This window comes from Protopterus annectens, chromosome 12.part0 (assembly GCF_019279795.1).
Source record: "Protopterus annectens isolate FY-2018-M chromosome 12.part0, PAN1.0, whole genome shotgun sequence".
Lineage (NCBI taxonomy): Eukaryota > Metazoa > Chordata > Ceratodontiformes > Protopteridae > Protopterus > Protopterus annectens.
Window position 1 is genome coordinate 890,632,109 of NC_056746.1, and position 25,054 is coordinate 890,657,162.

Consider the following 25,054-nt stretch of genomic DNA (forward strand, 5'->3'; position numbering starts at 1 on the left):
ATTAACACAACAACTTAGGCAACAGAAAGTAGAAAGGGCTGTCCCCAAGCTTAGGGAGCCTATAACAAGGAAGTTAACAAGGGATCCTGCAGAAGTATTAGAAATAGTTCCGAAATTCTATGAAAGTCAGTATAAAGCAGAGGAATATGAAAGTCAAGAAAAGATAAAAATGGAAGTTTTTATGTAAGAATTAAATATGCCAGGGTTAGAGGTACAGGAGGCTCAATTACTAACAGTTAGGACAGGAGGAGATGTGATAAAAATGGTGATGTATAACCAATCTACAGGAAAGTCCTCAGGAATAGATGGTATTCCTGTGGAAGTTTGGAATCTAGGAGGAAAGAAATCTGGATCTGATAAAGATCTGGTAGGTTTTGTTTGACAGTATTTTAAGAGGAGGAGAAGTACCAATATCCTGGAAGAAAGTGGTGTTAGCTGTAATCTTAAAAAGGATAAAGATACCTCAGATGCAACTTCATATAGGCTCATTTCAATAGTAAACCATGACTATAAAGTGTTTATGTCTATAACGGCTAAAAGAATGGTAAAAGTGATACCAAAATTGATAGCTATGGATCAAAGTATCTTTGTGGAGAGGAGGCAAACATTTGACATTAAGAAGACACTGATGATCCAGATGGAAGCAGAATATAAGAAAATACCACTGTTGTTAGTGGGTCCTGATGCACAGAAAGCATTTGACAGAGTAAGCTGAGTCTTTATAAGCAGAGCAATGGAAACATTTGCATTCCCTGATAAAATAAGGTTGATTGGGAGGATATATGAGGGATCAGAGGTGAAAATTAAAGTGGGTAGGGTCCTCTCTGATAATTTCTGCTTGAGCAGAGGAACCAGGCATGCATGTCCACTTTCATCTTTATTTGCATTATATTTAGAACAATTGGCAAAGAAAATAAAGGAATCAGAAATTCAAGGTTATAATTGGTGTGGTAGTCAAGAAAAGCTGGTTCTGTTTGCAGATGATATTATTTTATACCTGACAAAACCAGAAAAGGACATTACAGTGTTGTGGAACATTTTGAGACAATTTCAAATCTTTTCTGGATAGAAAATTAATTGAAGCTAAAACAAAGGCAATAGTGGTAAATTATGCACCCACACATGAATTGTTTCAGCAAAATCCATACTTTTTGGGATATGATAAAATGAAGTAATTAGTATGGATCAAAAATGATTCCAGTGTGACAGTTAAGGATATGTGGGAGGAGACAAAACAAAAGCTAATCCAAAAACTAAGAAAATGAAAGCTCTCTTATATGGATATCAATAGTAAGATACAAGTCTTAAACACAGGTTAGGCATATTTTTATCAACCAGAGGAGAAGTTGTGGCTAGCAATTAATCAAGAGCTGAAGGAATTTATCTGGGAGGGGAAGGCGGCAAGAGTCAAGTGGGATAAGCTTATTCTTCTAATAGGATAGGACAGACTGGGATTATCCAATTTGAAGGAGTGTTTCAGAGCAACACAGTTAAGGCTCCTGTACATAGCACAAACAGTAAACTATAATTCAAAGTGGAAAGAGATGATGATGGAACATGGGGGAAGCTCAAGAAACAAGGAGAGACTGGGATATTGGATGCAGACCTTTAAGGAGAATAACAATAATCTTACAGAATATTATTCCATAAATTGTCGTAGCAGAAAGTATTCTAAGAACTTATCCAACACGGGAATGGAGAAAAGAGATTCTGCCAATAGGGATGACTGCAATTAGGGATACAGACAATAGGCAAGAGGTGGTTGGAATTTATTATAGAAAACTGGAAAAGGAACCAAGGTTGTTGTTTGTCTTTTCGGCTTTTCCCGGTTAGGGGTTGCCACAGCGGAACTCCGGTCCGCTAATGACTGGCAGTAGATTTTTATGGTGCCGAGTTGCCAGCCCGACACCCAACCCTCAGCGAAGGCACACCCATTCACACTGGTCTGGGAGCAAATAACTAGAGAGGGAAAGGTAATAGAATGGGAAGAAGCCAATAACTTATTTTGACTGCAGATTAGAGACTGCCTTCCCTATTAAGAACTGATATCAGATGATAGGCAAAGAGAAAGAAATAGGGGGTCCTAAACAAAAGACTATCACTGGTAGAGTTTTTAGTAGAATTTAGAATGGAAGTTGCCGTTAAGAAGAAATAATTAGTACAGCATATAAAATATTGCATAACTATAAGAATCAATCAGTGGAGGTTAGAAAGGATTGGGAAGAGAGAATGGATAAGCAATTGACGAAGAAACAGTGGGGGGATATATGTATGTCTCGCAAATATGCAACAAAGTCTAGAAGATTTACGATGTTTACTTGAAAGAATTTACATACCAATCATTAGCGGACCAGAGTTCCACTGTGGTGACCCCTAACCAGGAAAAGCCGAAAGACAGAAGACTTGAAAGAGTTTACATGGGTATTTTTATACCCCAAGCAGACTCCAAAGAATTTTTCCCCAAGTAGACAGCAAATGTTGGAGGTGCAATGGGGAAGAAAGAGGTAATTGGGAACATATTTTCTGGGAGTGTAATGAGTTGGCAGACTAAAGATTCCTTACAGACTGCTCTGTTGGAGATGCTGGGTGAGCAAATTGGTGTAACTAAGGGAATTATTTTTTGAGCTATGACACAGAATTAGAACTGCCTAGACATAGTAAGGCCTTGCTGGGTCAAATTATGTAGCTACTAAAAAGCATTTACTAGAAAATGGAAATTAAAGTCTAAACCAGTGTTACTAGAAGTAGTGAAGATAGTAGCAAAGATAAAAACAGCTGGAACTGGAATCTTAAGAGAAGGGTAGGAGCAAATTACATACGAAAAATAAAGGGAACTGTGGGATCAATACATGCAGAGGAGGAACATGGTTTAAAAGAAGGCAGGATTTGAATAAGCTATGTAATGTTTGACTGACAATGACTGGATATATTATAAGTGATGTATAGTGTTTGCAGCTACAGTTGTGTCAACATGGTTTATAATATATAATGTTTGCAACTGGAGTTGCATCGGTATAGTTTACTTACAGTTATATAAATGTAAGATTGCCATGTCATACGTGATAATTTATTAAATATATTTCTTGTTAACAAAATAGTAGCCAGGTCCAAGCTCATGTAATAAAAGTGGTCATGTTCTTCTTGGCCAAATTGTAAGGTAGCTTTTAGGCAACCCCTTACAAAATCATTCACATGGCAAACAAGCACTCCAGTTCTCCTCTCACAAGTTCAACACAGCAGGGTAAACTTGAGAGATTCTCCCTTCTTACTTAAAAATGATGTCTTTCACTTTGTTACATCACTAGAACAACAATTCGGCCAGATTATAAACATTGTTTCTTGTATTTCCACAGTCATCTGGCATGTCATGAAAGAGCTCCATACCTTACCAAAATAAAAATGAAATGTCCAGGGATTGAACCTTACCCTGTTTTCAACAGATTATGACCCAAATCAGACAGAGATACTGGTGAGGTTTAAGGGCAGGCAGGAAAATGATTACTTTATGTAATGTTAAATTGATGATAAATATACAAACGCATACAGTATATGTGATGTACAATGTTTGCAAGTGGGAATATGTTAATATGGTTTGTTTTCTTTTATATAAATGCATGTTCGCCTATGTCTTCTGTGATAATACAATAAATGTGTTAAAAATTAAAACAAATGACACAAACAGATTCTGATGGATGTTAGTGAATCTTTAGAAAGATCTTTTCTGCAAATATCAAATTCTCCCACAGGACATCTTATTCTTTTGGGAATTTTTTTGAGAGTAAACATCCAACTACAGGAGATCTACGTTTGCCAATATTAACCCATTCAAAAAAAACATCATTATCTTTCCAGCTCTGTATCATACCCTGTTTTGCTGATTCTAACGATAGGTCCCCACATAGGAGTACATCTATTTGTATATGGAAGTTAGAGATTTCAGTGTGAATATCTCCTACTTGTGACATGTCCCTTCTGTGCCTGCTGCAAAATGCCAGCTGGACTTAAAAATGTCAAGTTCTACCAGTTCCTGTGTCTTCCTACAGCTTTAACACCTCACCACAACATTTCAGCTGCATGTTCTACTCTTTTTTTCCTCTGTTCATAAATGTTATGGTTTTACCTTTCTTTGAGACTGAGGTTACCACCTACGTGAGGCATCTGTGGTTACTTTACTCCATCTGTACCAAATTCTTCCACATACTCTTCAGAATTGTCCATTCATTTTATCACGTCACTATGAATATTGCTGAACAAATTTGTGTGTGGGTACATAATTTACTACTATTGCCTTTGCTTTAGCTTCATTAATTTTGTATCCTCAAAAGATTTGAAATGTTCTCAAAATGTTCCAAAACACTGTAATGTCCTTTTCTGTCTTTGTCAGGTATTAAAATAATATCATCTGCAAAGAGAGCCAGATTTTCTTGACTACCATACTAAGTATATCCTCGGATTTCTGAGTCCCTTATTTTCTTTGCCAAAGGTTCTAAATATAATGCAAATAACAAAGGTGAAAGAGGACACCCCTACCTGGTTTCACTGCTCAAGCAGAAATTATCACAGAAAACCCCACCCACTTTAATTTTCGCCTCTGATCCCTCATATATCCTCCTAATCAACTTTATAATTTTATTAGTGAGTGCAAATGCTTTCATTGGCTTGCTTATAAAGTCCCAGCTTACTTTGTCAAATGCTTTCTCTGCATCAAGACTCACCAACAACAGTGGTGTTTCTTACATTCTGTTTCCCTCTGGATCATCAATGCTCTGTTTTTGTTGTCAAATGTTTGCCTTCCCTACACAAAACCACACTGATTCACCTCTATCAATTTTTGTATCATTTTTGCTATTCTTTTAGCCATTATAGACATAAACACTTTATAATCATGGTTTAGTACTGAAATGGGCCTGTAGGAAGCTGGATCTGATGGATCTTTATCCTCTTTAGGTATTACAGCTACCACCACTTTCTTCCGGGATGTTGGTACTTCTCCTCCTCTTAAAATACTGTCAAACAAAACCTTCCAGATCTTTATAATTTTTTCCTTCCTAGCTTCCAAACTTCTACAAGAATACCATCTATATCTGGAGACTTTCCTGTAGATTGGTTATACATCACCGTGTTTATCTCATCTCCTCATATCCTAACTGGTAGTAATTGAGAGTCGTCTACCTCTAACCTTGGGATATTTAATTCTTCCATAAATATTTCCATTTGTACCTTTTCTTAATCTCCATATTTCAATGCTTTATATAGACTGTCATAGAATTTCTGAAATATTTCTAATACCGCTACAGGATCTCTTATTACCTTCCTTGTTATATACTCCCTAAGCTTGGTGATAGCTCTTTCTGCTTACTGTTGTCTGAGTTGTTGTGGTAAAAGTTCTTGTGCTCTATAGTTATTATCAAAAATAGTTGATTAACAGTAATTTTTCTAAACTCATGCATATTATTGAGGTAGTCCCTTATTTTCTGTTTAGCATTCTGCCGATGCTCCTATTCTTGTTTTGTGAGATTCCCCCATTCTGCAATACTTTAACATTTGTCAATTCCTCTAAATAATTCTTGTAACTTCTTAACCATATTTCCCTTTCTTTTATTTCCACCCTATTTTGAAACTCCACTTAAATTTTATCCTTATTCCTAGCTATACTTGCAGAAGAAATGTCTATCTTCTTTAATAGCTCCTGAATAATTTCCACTACCCATTCCTTAAAATTCCTCTCTTTTCAACAGACAGGTGGGAAAGTGTCAGTGTCTCATTTTTATTTCACTACCATGTGTTTTTACTTTAGTTATTATTGGTGCATGATCTGAAATAGTTATTGGGTGTGTATCAAGACCTTCAATTAAATGCACATTTTCCTGTGAAATGTAAACTCTGTCTAGCCTAATCCAGTTTTTATATCTTGGGGGAATACTGTATAAACTCACTCTGAACTCCTAGTACTGAATTACATCTTCCTTGCCAAATATTTTTATAAATGTCTTCAAATGTCTACCTTCATTTGTTATATTTTTTCCTTCTGGGCACACCAGACACATCTTCAATGCTGCAAATCAAATTCCAATCCCCACCTATAAGTAATATTCCTTGTTGAAAGCAGATTATTTCTTGCAGAATTTTCTTATGCTCTATTATAGCAGTTTTAGATGGAATATAAATACATGACAATGTAATCCTCTTCCCTTGCCAGTATCCCCTTAGTACTACAGATCTACTACTATTATCTTTTCTATCACTATTGGAGCTCCTCTTGCAATTAATAAAAATACTCCTATTTTCCTTTGTCTCAGGTATTCTGCTGAATGACCATCCTGAAAACCTTTCTTCACCAAATTTGCATGTTCAATTCCTTCCAAGTGTATCTCCTGTAGCATAGCTATTTGCACTCTACATTTGTATACATAGTTCACTACTCTTTTTTTGTATTTATCTGTGAGAACATTAGCATTTAAAGACATTAAAGAAAGCATAATTGTATTAAAAAGTTATTATTTCCACCTTTTATTTATAACAGCTTTTTTGTTAAACGTCTAGTTCCAGCTTTTGTGCTAAATGTATGCACAGTTAGGCAGGTTAATCTTTTATAGAGTTGTTTCTTGTCATATCCATTTGAGCCTATGTCACATCTTACAAAACTTTTTTGTGTTATTGTAAGCCCTGAAATAAATAAACAAACAAACAAAAAAAAAAAAAAAACAAACATACCCCAATACCACCCTAAAACCTACTAACTTAATGCTAACAAATAAAAATATGTACATCTTCAAGTACTGAAGATTTACCCTCGTAATAAGAACAAATGTCCCAAGCTGACAGCCAGACTGATAGACTTAAGTTAACCTAAAAGAAAGGTTATCCATGATAAGATGCATGGTGCAGCCTTTGCTTCTACTAAGTGCTGTCTGGTTTTGTCTTATCTTTATAGCTCTCACAGCTGGAAAAACACCCAAATGCTTTCAGCGAACATTATCTTCTAGCCAATTTCTCTTTTTTTAGACAACTGCTGTTTATCAGATTGTAGCTAATTTTTCTTTATCAGATTACACAAGGACATGATACAGAATTGCTACTAAGCATACATTTATTTGCTAGAAAAACTTATAATATTCAATATTCTTTCATTTACTTGCTTTCTCTTAAAACATGTTACTAGAGCAATCAAAAGGCCTTAATGCAGTCATTTCCCTATGCAAGAATGAGAAAAATCACATTACTTTTTCTTTTGTCATGCTCTTTTAACAATGCATTGCCTACATTTCTTAAAACAAAACAAGAATATAGAGAGAAGAAGGGACAAAGAAAGCAAAACATTATTATTATTATACCATTGTTCAAGTTTTTATTTTTGTGATGTCTGGTAGTTAGTAAGGATGGGAGCACCATAATGTAGTCAGGGGGAGGAGGTAAGAGTGGCAAATGTAGTTTTAGTTTTGGTGGTGTGAACATTTTTGCCTCTGTTAAGCATCGCTGGTTTTTGGTGAGTTTTTTTCATGCAATTTTGTATATGCAGGCCAAATTTAAGATTATCATCTACTATCACCCCTAATAATTTGCTATGAGAAGTGACTTCAGTGGTTGTATTATTAAGAGAGAAGGTTTTAATTTTCTTTTTCCATGACAGTGGGATTTGGGGAAAAAAAAGAACTAGTTTACTTTTGGGGTTGAACATGAGTTGTGTGTTACAAAGCAAAGCTTCTTGAGTAATTTTTTTGAAATGTGACAGGTTGTTAGATGTGGATATGAGTGTGGAGTCATCTACATATTGTATTAGGGAGGCCTATTCTGTGGATGTGTGGAGGGCGTTAGTGAGAATGTTAAAGAGGAGGGGACCAAGGATAGAATGTTGTGGTACACCAGTGGTGATGGGAATGTATGGAGAGAGGGTGGAGTGTCATTTTACTGACTTATACCTATTGGACAGGTAGCTTTTGAACCATAAATGGGTTGGCATAGTGACAATATCTGAAATAGACGTTTGCTGTGACAAACTGTGTTGGAGGCTTTAGACAAGTCTAGAAATAAGAAAGAAACTAGTTTGCTGTTATCTCTAGCTTTAATGACAGTATGCATAAAGTGCAGTGTTAGTACTATGGAAGGGATGAAAGCTGTTTTGTGTGGGGGGTAGGAGTTCTTCCTGCAGGAGATAGTTTAGCAATTATTTTTAAATATATATTTCAATTATTTTGACAGGCGGATACGATTGTTTAGGTCTAAAGTTAGTGATGTCAGTTGAATTTCCTCCTTTGCATAGAGAGATAATGTGTCATTTTTTTTCCAGAGAGAGGGAATATGGGATTGCTGGATTAACTTACTTAAAAGGATAGAGACAGGACAGGCAATGCTATCAGCTGCTATTTTAAGGTACTAGCTTGATAGGTCATCAGCTGAAGAACAGCATGATTTGAGTTTCTTTAGGAGCAGTTTTACACAGGATGTGGGCACAGGTTTGAAGGTAAAAAGTGGATGTGCTGATATGTGGCTATTGAGCAGGGTTAGGATTAGATGTTGGGGGATGCTATATTATTTATGAAATGAGTTGAATTCTATTACAAGTTTTGAGTGATGGGTTATTGGGAGAGGGGTTCGGGTTTAATTTTTGCCAGGATGTAAGATTTTTAAAGGCTGACTAGAATTTTTTAGGGTTCTGTTTACTATTGTTCTGAAAGTGGTTATAGTGTAGTTTTTTGTCTTTATTTATTTGCTTTTTAGTATAGTTGTAGAGCATTCTGAAGTTTTTGAGATATTGCAGTGTTTTATTTTTTTGAAATTTTCCATGCTTTTTCTCTGTCCTGCATTAGCATTCTACTCATTTTGGATAGCCATATTGCATTATTTGTTTTTAGTCTCTCCCTTCTAGGGGGTACAAGGCTATTTAGGTTATTTAGGAAAGTTGTTGAATCAATTTACATCATTATATAAGGATAGGAATTTTAGGATGTTCCGGTTATTAAATGAAAGAGTAGGAATTAATATTTCTGGGTTAAATTTGGACAGGATGTGTGGTGTTTCAAGAACATGCTAAGGGGATGTGCAAGGTGTCTGGTTGTATAGACTGGGAGATGGTCACTTTATTTTTATTTATTTGTTGCGTTTGTTTACCGGGATGGTCCACTGGGCCAGAAGTGTCCATTTTCAGTGGAGGCCCAGGGAGAAAAGCTCCGCATTTAAGACAGTACACATACTATACAGAGTATATAAATGAGAAACAGTTGGTACATATTTATAGCAATTTACAACTATAATTGTACTTAACATACAGTACACATAGTTACATCTAGCATGATATACATGTTATACAGAGTGTACAGATGAACAGTCATTTCATATAATTATTAGATTGCATGTGTTTATGTAGGCCTTCTGGCAGTGGGAGTAGTGCAGTTACAGAAGTCAGTTATAGAGGCTAAACATTACAACATGTTTAGGTGAAGATCAATCAGAGAGGTGGGTTAAATGTTTAATGTTATAGAAGTCAGGTAAATAGTATATTGAATTTATATAATGGTACAATAGTGAAAAAGGCTATGTGAGTGCATGATTGTCTAACAGTAAGTGTGAGAGGGGAGTTAAGCAGAGGGAGATACATAATGAACTGGAGGGTGGTAGCATACATGTTAAAAGGGGGGATGGGAGTAGTGTGAGTAGGGGGTTATGTTTTATGAGGGGAGTTAAGCAGAAGGCGATACAGAGTAGATGAATTATACATAAGAAAATAAGGGGTGATAGCAGAGGAGTTAGAAGGGAGGATGGGAGTAGTGTGAATAGAGAGGTTAAGTTATATGAGGAGGGGGTTAAGCAGAGGAGGGTAATAGCAGAGGAGTTAGGAGGGAGAATGGCAGTAGTGTGAATAGAGAGGTTAAGTTATATGAGATGTGGTTTTAGCACAGATGCATAGCCATGTTGAGGAGATGTGCTGTTTCAGGGATCTTTTGAAGAGAGTTAATGAGCAGGTGGCTCTACATGTTGGGGGAAGGGAATTCCACATCTCTATGATGGAGAAGGAATAAAGCATTTGACCAGCTGAGAGCATGGGTTTTTCTACATTTAGAAGCAGTTGGTTGTTGGCTTGGAGAGGTCTGTTAGGATGATATACAGTAAGTTGAGTACATGTTTGTGTCGGTAGAGGGAGCCAAGTTTTTGATGTGTTTTTTTGATATTGGACTGAATGTGCAGGTCGAATGAGAGGTTTTTGTCTATGGTGACACCTGGGATTTGTGCTAGGTACAATTCCAATGATAGTATCATTTAAGGATAGAATGGAAAAGTCCTCTTTTTGTAGTGGTGTGGTCTTTTTGGGGACAAAAAGTACCAGTTTGTTTCTTTTGGGGGTTCAGGGCAAGATGATTATTAGACATCCAGATTTCAGTTGTGGTGAAGGCACTTTGGGTGAGTTGGTGTAGTTCAGAGGTGGAGTTTGCAGGGGAGATGATAGTGGAGCCATCTGCGTACTGGATGACTGAGCAAGGTGTGGAAGTTATTGATAAATATGCTAAACAGAAGAGGCCCTAAAATGGAGCCTTGAGGAACCCCCTGTGGCTGTGTTTAGGAAAGCGGATTAGGAATTTTGCCATTTGGTAGATTGTTGCCTATCAGTGAGGTAGTGAGAGAACCAGTTCAGGGTGTGAGGTGTGGTACCTATGTTAGAGAGTTTAGTTAGAAGGAGAGAGTGAGATATAGTATCAAAAGCTTTAGAGAGATGAGGAAGAGAGAGGAGACTATTTTTTCAGCTTCACAGGCTTGGTTGACTGAGTCCATGAAAGATATGAGTGCAGTGGTAGTACTAGGTCCTGGCCTAAATCCATGTTGGGTGGGAGTGAGTATATGGTTGTGGGTCAGATGGCGAAGAAGTTGCGTATGAATACATTTTTTACAGAATCTTAGATATAGGTGACAGTATAGCAATGGAACGGAAGTTGGTAGTATCTATGCAGGGGCCACCCTTGTGTAGAGGGAGAATGTAAGCTTTTTTTCCAGATGGTTGGAACATAGGAGTCTTGGATAGATCTGTTGAGAAGAATACTAATAGGGTAGGTGACGGAGCTGGCTGACATTTGCAGGAATGCAGGGGGTATGTTGTCAGGGGCTATTGTGCATGGTTTGAGTTTTAGAAGCAATTTTTTTATAGTGGAGGTGGATATTGGTGACAGAGTAAAGTTGGGAATAGAGGGGGTGCATGAGTCTGCTGTAAAGTGGTTTGTGGTGGACAAGTTGGTCGAAGTAAAGGAGGATGTTAGACTGGCTATAGCTACAATAAAGTAGGAGCTGAAGGCTGCAGTGATTTCGGTAGGTGTTTTATCTGGTATAGGACAAGGATTGTTCATAGAGCCTGTGTTTAATAAAGAGTTGAGAGAAGTCCAGAATTTCTTAGGATTTTGCTTAAACTGATTTTGCAATGTAGTTTTGTTTTTTTTTTTGTAATTCTAGGCATTTAACTTGGTTACTGAGTTGCTTGTAATATGTTTTTTTCTGCCATAGTTTTCAGGGTTTGTCCCTGCACTTCATGAGTTCCTTAGTGGGTCTTGTTAGCCAGCTGGCATGGTTAGTTCTTATTCTTTGTCTAAGGGGAGCAACGTCCTTTAGTATGTTGATGAAAGTTGAGTTGAAAAACTCCACTGCATTATCAAGGGGGAGAAGTTTTAGTACATTCCAATTGATGCTTTGCAACCTTTGGTTGAAGGTAGTGGGACAAAAGTGTGGTAGATCTCTGGTTTGCCTGTACTGATGTCTAGTTACTGTTGTGGTGGTTTCTCGTATTATAAAGGCAGGTAAGTGATCGCCTATACTATTGGAGTGTGTACCAGAGGATGCAATCTTATTTGGATCACTTGGAGTGTTTGGTAACTTAGAGATTCTGACATTGTACCTGTGGTGGTGAATTTGCTACGGTCAGATTCTCAGATCTAGTCTAATGTGAAATTTCATGTCTTGCTATAATGTGTGGGGCTATTACTTATTTCTGTGAAACCATACAAGTTTATGCTAGATGTAGGGGAGTTAGATGTTATGGTCCTTATTTCCCCTAACTATAAAACAACTTTTATAGTCTGGTAACAGAAACATGTCGAAATTAATAATACAGTTTCTTTAAAATAATGAAAAGTTTCTGCTTCTTCTCCCTGGTATTGTTCTCTTAACCGTAAACAATTCTTTGGCAAATAGTTCTGTTGCATTCTTACACATCTTCTGATATTTCACTTTTTGTTCACCTCAGTTTGGACAGTCTTTGGCCCAGTGATAGGTGTACTGACATACAGCACATTTAGATCTTCTGGTATTTTTTACTGGATTTATACCTGGTAATGGTAGTCTCGCTGAATTCTTCTGTCGACCCAAATGGCTACTTTGTTTCTGTTCTCTTCTGTTCTGTGAAACATGCTGCTGCCTGACATTAATGCCCATTACAGTACCTGATGCCTTTTTAATGAAAATGCACTTTAGGGCTGTGCATGCTTTTAATGTTCTATCTTTTGCATTTAAGCATATGGTATTTAATGGCTTAAAAGTAATCACTGCATCTGGAAGCACCATGCTATATTTACTCATCCGACTGTATCTTTGCTCAAAATCAGTTATGAAACCTGCCACAGAAACTGTGCATCTGATAATCTGATCATAATTTGAGTATGTGTCATAAATCCAACTGTTCTCTTCTCCTAGGATATAGCATTAAGTTATTAAAGAGGACTTGCCTTCTCTGCTTAAATGATCATTGCAATATTCCTAGCTCTACTGCAAGAACACTCTTCCAGCTCAGTAATCCGAGTCCAATCATAACAGCTCTGAAAGGGATTTTTCATCAAATGGAGTTGGGAATTTGTAGGTGGAAACCATTTTCAACTACTAGTTGAAGGGTTGACAAACTTGTTAAGTTTTCAACACATGGAGAGTATTCTTTGAACATCCATGATGCACAAACATCAGACACACACACACACACACACACACACACACACACACACACACACACACACACACACACACACATACACCGCTTACAGTCTAAACTGCAACACATAACTACATGGCCATTATCAAAAAGTCAAAACACTGCTTCAGAACTGTCCAAAAACAAGTAGAACACATGGTGTAAAAAAGTGTCTGATAGAAGAGATACTGCAGTAAAAGTCAAAACCAAAGAAAGTAACTCCGGACTTAACAGTGAAATTACACACAGGTTTGCCTATTCAGAGGCTGTCTGTAGCCAGAACTGTCCAGGGTTTCTGGTCATCATGTTACTTGCCCTACGTGTCACACAGGAAACCACATGATCAAGAGGGCCCCTACATGTCACACAGGAAACCACATGATCAAGAGGGCTGTCTTAATTAACACCTTGGCAGAATCTGTCTCCTTTCATTCCTGTTTGGTGGCTTCTCATCCCCCTCTTTTGTCTTGCTCCCCTCATCAATTCGTTTAGGTAATGTCTTTGGAGTATGCTTGAATGAGGATCCCAAGCCTTCATATAAAGTATCCTCTTGTTGTTGTAGGGCAGCTCACATTAGAATATCACACAGAGATAAGGGTAATGTTAGGCTGGCTGCTTTCTTCTGGTATGGGGAATACCAATACATGTGCTTTTTTGCCATTTCCTTAGAATAGGCTACTGGCTCTATCCTATTTTTTACATTTATTTAGTTAGTTACTTTGTATTATTAACTCCATATGTCTCTGGCCTGAGATTATACCTCTCAACTTCTTACAGCAAGAAATATGGACAGAGCCAAAAATCTGGACATTCTGCAAAAATCTGAAATGTTGAGATCATGTTTTGACCACACATGTGTCGACATACAATATAAAACAAACAAAAAAAATGCAAAAATATAAACAAAACTTCAGATGAATGCTGATGAAAAATCCAAACGAAATAAGATTAAAAAGGGAGCCAAACAACAAAAGTAAACTAATAGAAATCTCTAAACCAAATGCATTTTAATTCATTAGCTTAAAGGTGTAGTTATACCTCACTAAAGAACCGTGAGGTTCTTAGGGTCCCCATTTCAAAGAAATGATAACAAAAATACTCTTTCATTTAATGTATTCTTTACTATTGCAGAAATAAATTAACAGATTTCACAGGATTTTAGTTATTAATTCTCAACTATCATAACATTTTTCCTTCTTTTTACATGGTCATCACTGCTAATTTCAGGTAAGTATAGTCATTTAGTTGTAATCTTCACTGTTCATTCTCATTTTATTACTTCCCAGTCTAACGACAAGCAATTTTATTTTATTTTTTAGGTTCCTAAGAAAGGAGACTCCTTATTCATATTTAAACAGTTCATATGCTTTTTTCATTAACTGTATATTCTTCAGACTTCATTTTTCTTGTTTCTGCTGGAGTTGTTAATAATATTTAAGGCTGTTAATATTTTCAGAGTATACTTCTGTTTATGCTTACACACATGTTCCCTTTTCTTGGCTTTTTTATGCAGTTTCTTTTCTCTCTTGATTTTATAGGTAGTGGCACAACAAAACTGCAAGTTTTACGTACATAACTGCAAGGCAATGTATAACCAGTCTGTAGCTGAATTCCTCACCCCTCCTTGTCTGTCCCAGACCTTCTAAGAATTTTGTTTTCACCAATTTATTTATATACCTCAAAACAATTATTGCCTGGTCATTAATCCTTTTTTTAGGAGTCTTTCTACGTTTAATTAGGGCCTACAACCTGCAGCCTTACAGACATACCTGTCCTCTCAGTAACAACCAGTATAGTGTAAAAGTTTGCTCATTTGTACTTTATTTCAGCTAGATGCTACCATCCTTTCCCTATATATCCAAGTACTGAAACTTCTTCCTTTATTTCTTCTATCTTTTTCTACCTCATTTGGTGTTTGTGTAGAACACTTTTACATAACTCATCCTCATTCCTCATTATCTTATCTATCTCTTTGTCTGTGTGTCCCTTGGCTATCTCTGTTCATTACTTCTTTGTGCTTGTTTGTTCCCAAGATGCATTCCTTTCAATTTACAGGGAATAATACACCCTTTTGGGGGGTGTTTACTCATTTAGTCTCTGTTTTACCATGTACTTGCCAAAAGTGGCAGATGAAAGTATCTGAACATGTACAGATGCAGCTCACAAATGGTTTTATTGCTAGTATCACAGGGATACTTTCATGCAGTGATATGCAGGTTTTGCCTACCGTGTTCATACTAATAGGGTATTGCAGACTACAACTAATGGGAGTATAACTTCACTTATTTTTGCCACTCTTACTTAAATCATCAATCCACATGCACAGGTGACACCCATCATCCTGTATATACTTACACTGCATACGAGCATCTCATAACTGCTTTCCAACTATACTACCTAACAACATGGTAGTTACTGCTTCTGCTCAGAGTTCCAGTGATAGCTAACCACCCCCCCCAAAAAAAAAACATCTACAATATTTTTTTTCATTGTAAAGCTTTACATGTATAAGTGTAGCTGTTGACGCTCTGCCGATATTGTCTGTACGAAATTCTCTGGCTGAAATTGTCCAATCAACTCTGAATTTTGGACTGTCAGGCCATGGCCTCCAAGCCATTACAAGGTACCACCTGTATTCTAGACAATGAAACAGATTAGCATCTCTGACTGTGCCTTTAATCTTGGGACTGGGAGTCAGGTTCCAGTTCCACCAAAGGATATTATCTCATAAAGATTAGCATCTCTAACTGTAACTTCTAATTACAGGAGTCAAATTCTAGACCATCACAAAGTAATGCTTAATACCAATTAACATCTCTGACTGTACTTTTGAGACTGATTCCAGGCTGTTACAAGGCATCACCTGTACTCAAAGAAGTCATATGGACTGGCACCTCTTACTGTGCCTTTTAATCTTGGGAGTGTGGACATTCATGGATCTAGTACAAGTAAGATAAAGAAAATAATTCATGAAATCAGTAATAGCCCAGTGCAGACATCTGATTTAACAAAGATTTCTTATGTCTATTATTTTTCACATAACCTTTCCTCCAACTCAGTGTATTCTTCTTTTTTGAAATTTCACTCTATCAGAAAACTGTGAAGAAAATTGCAGGATTCTTCTCAGATAAGCATGCCAAAATATGGGCGTCTTTTTCCATTTTTTTACCCGTGGAGCATAGTGATAGATCTGTTGATTGTTTACCTTACACTTTCTGGTCTGTGTTTAGTTATTTTGCTTAAGATGAGCCACAAAGTTGGTTCCATCTGCGACCTCTTTATCGGACCCTGGTGACATGAAACTGATAATTTCTTTTATTGAGTCACTTGCATCAACTATTTTCTATTTCATAAAATCACCACTGAAGACAGAAGTGTGTCCATTTTTATTAAAAGAGACCTCAATCACCTTAATCTTAAAAAAAGCTGATTCTAGAACCTAACATTTTGGAAAATTATTGCCCTGTTTCTAATCACCCAGTTATTGGGAAGGTTATTGAAAAGGCAAAGTGTATACACATGCTTTCTTAGCTCACATCTCATGGCCTCTTAGACCCTTATCATTCTGATATTAGACCTACATACAGCACTAAGACTGCCCTCATTTAATTAATGATCAGTTCATGGCAAGAAATCAAAGGCTGTGCTCTAAAGAGAACCTGAAAGAGCTACAAAGGTCATTTAAATGATGCAGTGACAGCAAGACAGTTACACTAAAAATGGCTTTCAGTGGATACTGGACTTTGCACCTTCTGCACTGTGCTGCAGTCATGGAGTCAAAGTATATGTTTGGGTGGTATGAAGGTTCCCCCACATGGGGGTGCAGGGTGGCATGCCCCACCAGCAAAGAGGATTTGTTAAATGTTTGCTGGAAATGGTTTCCAGTATAAGTGTTGTCATTCACTGAAATTGCCTTCAGCAAGTTGACATGATTCCATTTCATCTTGGCCCTCTTTGCTCCCTTGGCGGGTTTTGACACTTTACAACTATGGGATACTTTTGGAGTGCCTGACAATTTACTGGCACATTTTGGGATATTTTTAGATGGTGGTGTCAGAGAGTAACTCCTCTGGCTTCTTCCCTGTAGAATATGAAAAACTTCATAGCTCCATTTTGCTTCTGTTACTGTTCATAGTATAAACTTTGGGGTTAAGTTATTATGGCAAGGGGAATTTACTACCCCAATCACATGTTGATGAAATTCAGCTGTATTTCTCTTTCTCCCATGAGTCTGTGCCTAGCTTTACTTACCTTAGATGACTAAATTGGTGAGATTTCAGAATGGGCTGGAGCAGACTTATCTTATGCATAATTATATAAAACTGAAGCTATATTAATTCATGCTACTGTTAAACCTTCACAGTTTTCTTTATTTTCCATTAAAAACTGGAACTTGTGTATCATGTTTGTGATCTGGATATGGTTCTTGCAGTCAGTTGACACTTAAGGTTCATATTTCAGCTTTCATCAAGGCATCCTGTTCCACCTCAGGAATACATCCAGGATCATGCAGTGTTCTTTCTTTAGGTAGAGTGATAGTAGTTCAGGCCTGGCTATGTCCCAAATGGACTAGAGCGTGGATTAATGGATAATGTCCTGACACATCTACAGTGAGTGCAGAATTATGTTACTAGGTTAATGATCAATGCATCCAGTAACCATCGTACTATGCTGGTCTTACAGAATTGACACTGTGTGAGTGCTGTCAGATGTCAAACTGTACTTAAAATCCTGATTCTTACCTCCTGTGTTCTTTCAATCTGAATCCAACCTCCAGCCACAGAGACTGAGAGATCATATCTATTAAAAAGTTAAGAGACCATCCCTGTGAGAAAAGAAAAATTAACAAACCCTGATAACTACTCAGATAAGCTCCGTCTTGTGGCTGATACAACTGCTGTACTTCAATTCTTTCACCCCTTAACATAGCCAAACCTAACAACTGCAGGACTGTAGAGCAAGCTACAACTTTTGGTGAGATATGTATTGGCATGAAAGTATATTTTATATTGTATCACCTGCAACAAGTAATCCGCCACCTACTGTATTCATAATACATTTTATAAATTTTGTATATGTTGCCTGCCTTGGCTGGAGGTATCCCCCTGGCAAGATCACTGTCGTTTAATTGCACTTTCAGGCTGACATTCTGATTTCAATCTGCTTAGCCATGACCACAAACCAAATTCTGTCCTTTCTTATTCATTCCCACAATTGTCATCTGAACTCCAAATGGTTCAGTCATCTTTCCTTCTATCCCTCCCCTCTCTTTCTCTTTGTCTCTGTCTCTGTCTCAGTTTCTAGCTCTCGCTCTGTCTTAGAGTATGGGGTCTCCCAGTCTGCTTCTGACAGATTCAGATCATCCATCATCATAACTCTCTTCTTACCCCCTCCCCATTCTATTGCTGTCTTTACCAGTCCCTCATTTATGCCCTCCCTCAATATGTCTGAAGGCCAAACAGAATATTACCTGCCAGCACTTCCCCAGTCTTTCCTTTACCTTACCCACTATGGTGCTTACTTAAATTCTGATCCATGTCCCCTTCATGTATTGGTGTTCTCTCTTTTTCTTTCGACTTTACATTTGATGCCCATTCATAGGCCTAATGCCACATAAACATTCTTTCCCTTTGTTGTTCCTAAATAATTTATATCATGGCACAGCCATAAAGTACCTTTCTTGTTACGGGCACAAGTTTTTTGTGATACCAGTAATATTCACCAACCCCTTCCTATATGACTTCTCCTATCTTCTTCCTAAACTCATTGTTTTGCAAAATATTACAAAATATTACTATCCAACCATGTCTGGAGTGACCATTCTTTCTTTGTTAGGTTCTGTGTTCATTTTCTCATTCTGCATTAGTATCTCTTTTGGAGTATGTTGTATTGCTGTTTCCAATCCAGCTTCTGTTATTGTGCACTTTGCTGTTTCCAGAAAGCACTTTGCAAGCTAGGAAATTCCCTGTATAACAGGGACAGGGGTAACTTGCATCTGTATTATGGCACTCATGTTTTTCATGTTTTTTTTTCTCTAAAACAAAAAAAGATCTCTTCAGTTTACAGCTAAAACAAGATGCAAACATTCAAAATGGCACCCTGTATCTCTGCATTAATGTGTTTAAGATGGGCCTGGATTTATGGTCTGATAGATGTCCTTTTAGTGAACATAGTGGCTCCTGAAGTTATGGAAATGCCCGCAGCATCACGTTCACACTTAATAATGTGGGTGCTATTTCTATTAGCCATGGGAAATATTCTCATAGCATATCAGGTAGGCAGGGATTGTGAAGTGTCCTATAGTTATTCAGAACTTGATCACTCGCAGTGCATCATGCAAGTTAAGTCATTTATACCTCAATTACAAGGTTAGTGGAAGATGGTTCTGCCCCTGAGCTTCTAAGAAGGTACTTGTTATGCAGTGCAAACCTAGATAACCTGTTGACCCTGCTTGAGACACGGGATTGTGAATGTTGTCAATGTAAGTTTTTGAAAAATTATTCTAACCAAAGAAGCTGTGCCCAAGGTTGTGGTTCCTGGGGTTTCATGTGTGCATAAAGCCTGCATTTGAGTTGAAACATTTTCAGCACACCTTAACCTGAAAAACTTTCTGAAAAGATTAACTGCTCTTATTAATATGAAAAAAAGGATTAACTGCTTTGCCAAGAGTGACATCTTTTACTTACTTATTTCATAAAGGACTGTTAATCGTCATACTCAGTATGTATGCCCAAGGTTTCTCAGACAATTTCACAGAAATGTTTCCTCTTTTGATAAAGACCCAGGAAATGTTCATGTTTGTCCTTTGCACAGAGGATGTGGTTTAAAAGACAGAAAAAAAGATGTGAATATGCTGCTATGAATTTCTAATGCATGACCTTTAGACAGCCTGAGCTACACAGAACTGCTGTTGATACAAGTGCCTGGACCAGTGCCCCCTCCTTCTTCACTAGGAAATACTCTACCCCAGATGAGGTGGTGGTTATCGGCTGGAGGTGCTAACCTTCAATAGCTGGTGTACCAGCATTTACTGTATCTAAATGGGAACAGTAATGGTCTATTCTGTACTGTCCTATAACCCACTCAGGGACTTGAAATTTGTAGGACTGCTTTTGTGGGGTAAATGTTTTGGCACAGTACCAAAATCATGTTACATAAGCAACTTTTCTGTACTGTCACAGGCTCATCAAGGGTCTCTCCCAGTGAAATGGACTTCAGTTTCTTTCTCCATTGTAACTAACAAAGTAAATGACTTCTTTACTATTTTGACTGGCTGTATTTTACCTGAATTGGAAGCATTTGCATTAGAACCAAACACTGAAGGGCATTCTCTGTTTTCCATTTGCTAGCTATCTCTCCAATTTGTCATTGCTTTGTTAGCATTCATCTTACATTTTTGAACAACTTAGCCCTGGCTTCTTTTTAGGGTCTTACCCTTTGACCGATGCCTTTCCATCAGCCATAGCTTCCTTCTTTTCTATTTGTATAATTATTTTTCTGTAAAAGAGATTTTCACAGCTTTAGGGTTTCCATTTTAGTGGTCTCATTAAATTTTGTACAGTGCTCACAGTTATCTGAATGGTGAAGAACACCCAACCATTAACACAATGTCAAAGTCAGAGACTGTTTCTTTGCTGCAAGCAATGAAGTCACTAAACTACAAATGCCATAAACATAAATCTGATTATGGAACTGTTTTCTCACAGTAAGAAAATTTGTAATTTTAAAATGCTTGGTGACTTACTGACTGGAAATTTTGCCAGAAAAAAACTGACAGGAATGGAAAACATCAAGTTACAAGGTGACTAATAGAGTTATTAATTAATAAATCAACAATAAACAACTTAATGAGTTCATGTTTTGATAGCTGGGGTTTCTAACTAGGCAATTAAAGGAGAAAGCTCCAGACAGTGCTAGTACAAAGAAGTAACAATTTATGAAACTCTTCACATTGTTGGGCTTCATGCACATAAGTCAATGGTAGTAAGTTGACAAACATATTACAACATACATCCGAATGATTTATGGTATCAGCTACTACAGAGAAGAATACTTATCAGCAGCGCATCAGTGCTCAATGCATAAAAAGAGTTAAGAGCTATGAAGACATTAACTGTTTCAAAGATGGACGAAGAAATGAAGATGGCATGCATGACTCTTATCAGAAAGGCAGGCTTGGTGTCAGAGTGAAGTTATCCCTTGGTCAGAATGAGCTTCAACTCCTTGAGAAAAATCAGGCCATATAATGACTGACATTCATGAGAAAAATGGTTGTTTTGTTTAGGACTGAGTCCTCCACAAAAGAATATTTTTCAGAGCCTCTATAGGTCACATCTATCATTTCCTTTATGTTCACCTTCCTTTAACCCAGAACAATAAAAGCTGCTTTGTGGCTGCCTAGCTGTCCTGGTATGACGTGGCAATGGCACTGTACCAGTACTCTCTCTAGGTAAATGATACATTCATGTTTTGTTACCTTTGACACTATGCATCATTACGTTAGGTCAGCACACATTTTTTATAGGTTTTTCATATGCTTTCCATAGTATTCTACATGATAGGATAAGTACAACTGTGTTTTATTTCATGTTGGTTGTCTGGTGGATACCCATGACTCACTGTGGTTCCTCTGTATTCTACAAAAATCTAAACACATGATTTAAAGAAATAAAATATTACTGTTGGGGAATCTAAGAAAATCAGAACATAAAATATGATTTTACATATAAACATTGCCACATGAACAGCTTGTATTTAAATATGTCTCCATTGTACTCCCTTAATTTGTAGTCATGTTTGTGTCTGTTGAGGTTATGTATTGAAGTTAATGCTAAGACAGGCACAGCACACAGTTATGTTTTCTATTTTCTTTTCTGGCAGCCATGGATATAAATTCAGAGCTTTCCTCAGACATACTAAATGCCCACTTCATGCCCCCCACACCCTTGGCTCTAACACTTTGTTCCTGACTGTGAGCAAGCTGTGGCAAACAGACTGTAAGAATAAAACAAGTTTTCACTGGGCATGCCCACTCTAAGGTGCTTTTGATAGTAAAAGGAGGTGTAAGTGAGACAGTCAGTTCAAACGTGGGGGTGGTGGTGCAAGGGAAGACTTTACGAGAAAAGGTGGCCTTTAACCAACATGCATAGCACATTCTTACGTAATGTAACATGAAAAATTAGTTACAAGAATCACCAAGTATTTCTCCAGTCTACCATGTCTTGCAAGATCCATATTCAATTCCTATGCCTGTCAAACAACAGCTTGTATGCCTTGTGCTTGACAGTACTAAAAGGAAGTGCATTGTTTTGTACCACGTAAAATAACCTTTTATACAGTGAAACAGGTATTCTCAGTATACAAACCAAAGGCTGCAGAAGGATCGCAAACTGTGTACTACTGCAAACATTATTATAACAACAGATGCCATCTTGATAGTCATTTGTTCTGCATTTCATAATGGATAGTAAATGTTTATTACTAATTGGAGATAAAACAGTAAAAAGTTCCACCCACAAAATTAACTGTATTGTTCATATTAGCATGTAACACTAAAATCAAAAGTAAATATGCTACCTGGTACAGTAGTTCAACACTCTTGTTTTTCATCAATTAAAGCGTTTGAGTTAAAAAAAACGAAACACATAATGTCACTTACCCTCTTTCTACTAGGAAGGAATCTCGCCACACCTTTGCCCTTTTATGAAAATGGAACCTATAAATAAACACCAAAGTTATAAATCAGTAATCATGTCATCAGATAGAGCTGGCAGCAAACAGGAAGTACTGTACAGATCACCCTCATTTATAAACCACCAACCAGAAGTAATGTTTCTTACTTTCTCCTAACTTGACCCTAGTAACAGTTTTGTTTCATCAATGGCATTTGAAAATTAAAAGACATACATTTCAATATAACAACATATTTTGATCAGGGAGCCAGCAGTGTAACAGTCATACAGGATTATGCACACTAACTGCCTGTCTCTTGCCATGTTTGTTCAATTTTTAATCCCTTTTCCAGTTGTTCCAGCTTTACACAACCCATCATCTCTGAATGTAGACAATCTGAATGGAGTACAACAACAAAAAGTCCAATCAAGAAGCAGGATATTACTTGTAACACTTCAGGCAAACTTGGTTTGATAATACATTAGAATAGATAACTTTTAATCGTGCAAAAAAATTACAGAAAGGGTTAGGGGTATCTATGAGTTTATTGATTACATTATTATTGATTACATTAATAATACTACTTTAAAATTCACTATTCTCACCATTTGAACAGATTAATTATTTAGATAACATCATTTTTAAGAACAGGGGGGATTTCAAATATGTTATTTATAGGAAACAAACTTTCTCTAATGCATATTTGCATTTTAACAGCTTTTATCCCTACCGCCATAAGGTAAATCTGGTAAAAGTCCAGTTTATTAGAATTGCTAGGATGACATCAAACAAAGATAGATGTTCCTTGAGAGGGGTTACCCACAGTCAGTAGTAGATAAGATTAAGAGAAAGCTTATTGATGGCTGGGGAGAAAATATAAGCCCTATTAGGGCAAGGCCTTTGCAGACATTCAACAAATGGTGTTGGCCTAAACAATGTCATTCCACAGACAACAGAGATTTTGAGAGAGCCTTCATTATACCTTATAGCACCGGTATGGAAAGGTTAAAGATGTGATAAATAGAAAAATTTATTTGCAGATTTACCCCACTTGTTTATAAAACAGACAATTTTAAAGACATTTTTGAGAAAGCAGGTATACAAGGCAGGTTTAGTAGCAAATCTTCAAATAAGGGGGGGTAACCAAGAAGTGCAGTATGTGTGGGCAATGTAAATATATAGTGGACAAGTCAAAAAAGAAAGGTGAATACGCCACAGCAATCAAAGCAAACCAGATAAAGGTCAATACACAAAACGATAAGTCCCAAGATTGATGTTAAAAATCATTCCTTTATTCGAAGAAGTAAGCGATTTCACTTCACTCTGGACGCTTCATCAGACTCAAAACAAAATCCTGTATAATATGGTGTACATTTATGTATTTTTATTTATTATTTTTTATTTAGTCCTATACCAATGGAGCAAGTTTTCCTTTGTCATGTGTTTGTTATTAAGTGTTTCATTGGTGTTTTAGTGATATTTAAGTAGGTTTGAAAACAGGATCAATCTTGGGACTTATCGTTTTGTGCATTGACCTTTATCTGGTTTGCTTTGATTGCCGTGGCATATTCACCTTTCTTTTTTGACTTGTCCACTGTTTTTCCGTGAGGTGATACCTTACCCTGAGTTGTTGATTTTTTTGGGACTGTGCAATGTAAATATATATTAGAAGACAATGAGATTCAGTTGGAAAATATTAATCAACAGAAATTAGCCCTCACATATGGGAACTGCAATAGCAGTGGGTTAATTTAAGCAGCGAGATGTATTTTGTGTCTTGCTTTTTACATTGGTTAAACTGAAAGGCAGTTTAAAAAGCAGATTTACAAACACTACTATGAAATACAAAAAGTAGTGCTTTTATAGGCTCTCGTTATGACAACTTTTAGGAATTTAATTTTTGGAATTGTAGAAACTATTCCATGGAATCCTGGGGGGGGGGGTACATGGGAAAACAGAATTAACTATTGGGAGTGGTACTGGCACTGGCAACTCAGATTAAACACTACCACACCCTAGTATTAATGACATGACTTCTACTATCACCATTTTGAAATTAAGAGCTGCTAAAGTATAATACTACATAATACACCACCATACCAAACTAATTTTTTATATTCATCACCATTTTAGTGAGCATATTATATGTTTCTATTTCCTAGAATTTTATTTTAACATTTTCATATTTTCATATTTTTTGTGTGTTTCACATTGTCTGGGTGTTCGTATTTATTATACAATTTTTTATATATACACACACACACATATATATATATATATATATATATATATATATATATATATATATATATATACACACACACACACACACACACATATATATATATATATATATATATATATATATATATATATATACAATTATTGTATATAGGTTTCATAGATATATCTATATTATATATACATTTTATACTACAATATTTTTTT

The 25,054-nt window shown here is 36.7% G+C and overlaps 1 protein-coding gene across 9 annotated transcripts in view; it reads right to left on the minus strand.

The window, feature by feature from the left end:
- SULF2 (sulfatase 2) overlaps positions 1 to 25,054 on the minus strand; it is a 1,739,722-nt gene that overhangs the window by 296,324 nt on the left and 1,418,344 nt on the right. For all 9 annotated transcript variants that reach the window (XM_044089924.1, XM_044089923.1, XM_044089925.1 and 6 more), the window contains one exon: positions 22,593 to 22,649. In XM_044089924.1, coding sequence (XP_043945859.1) covers positions 22,593 to 22,649 — 57 coding nt within the window. The remainder of the gene's footprint in view (positions 1 to 22,592; positions 22,650 to 25,054) is intronic.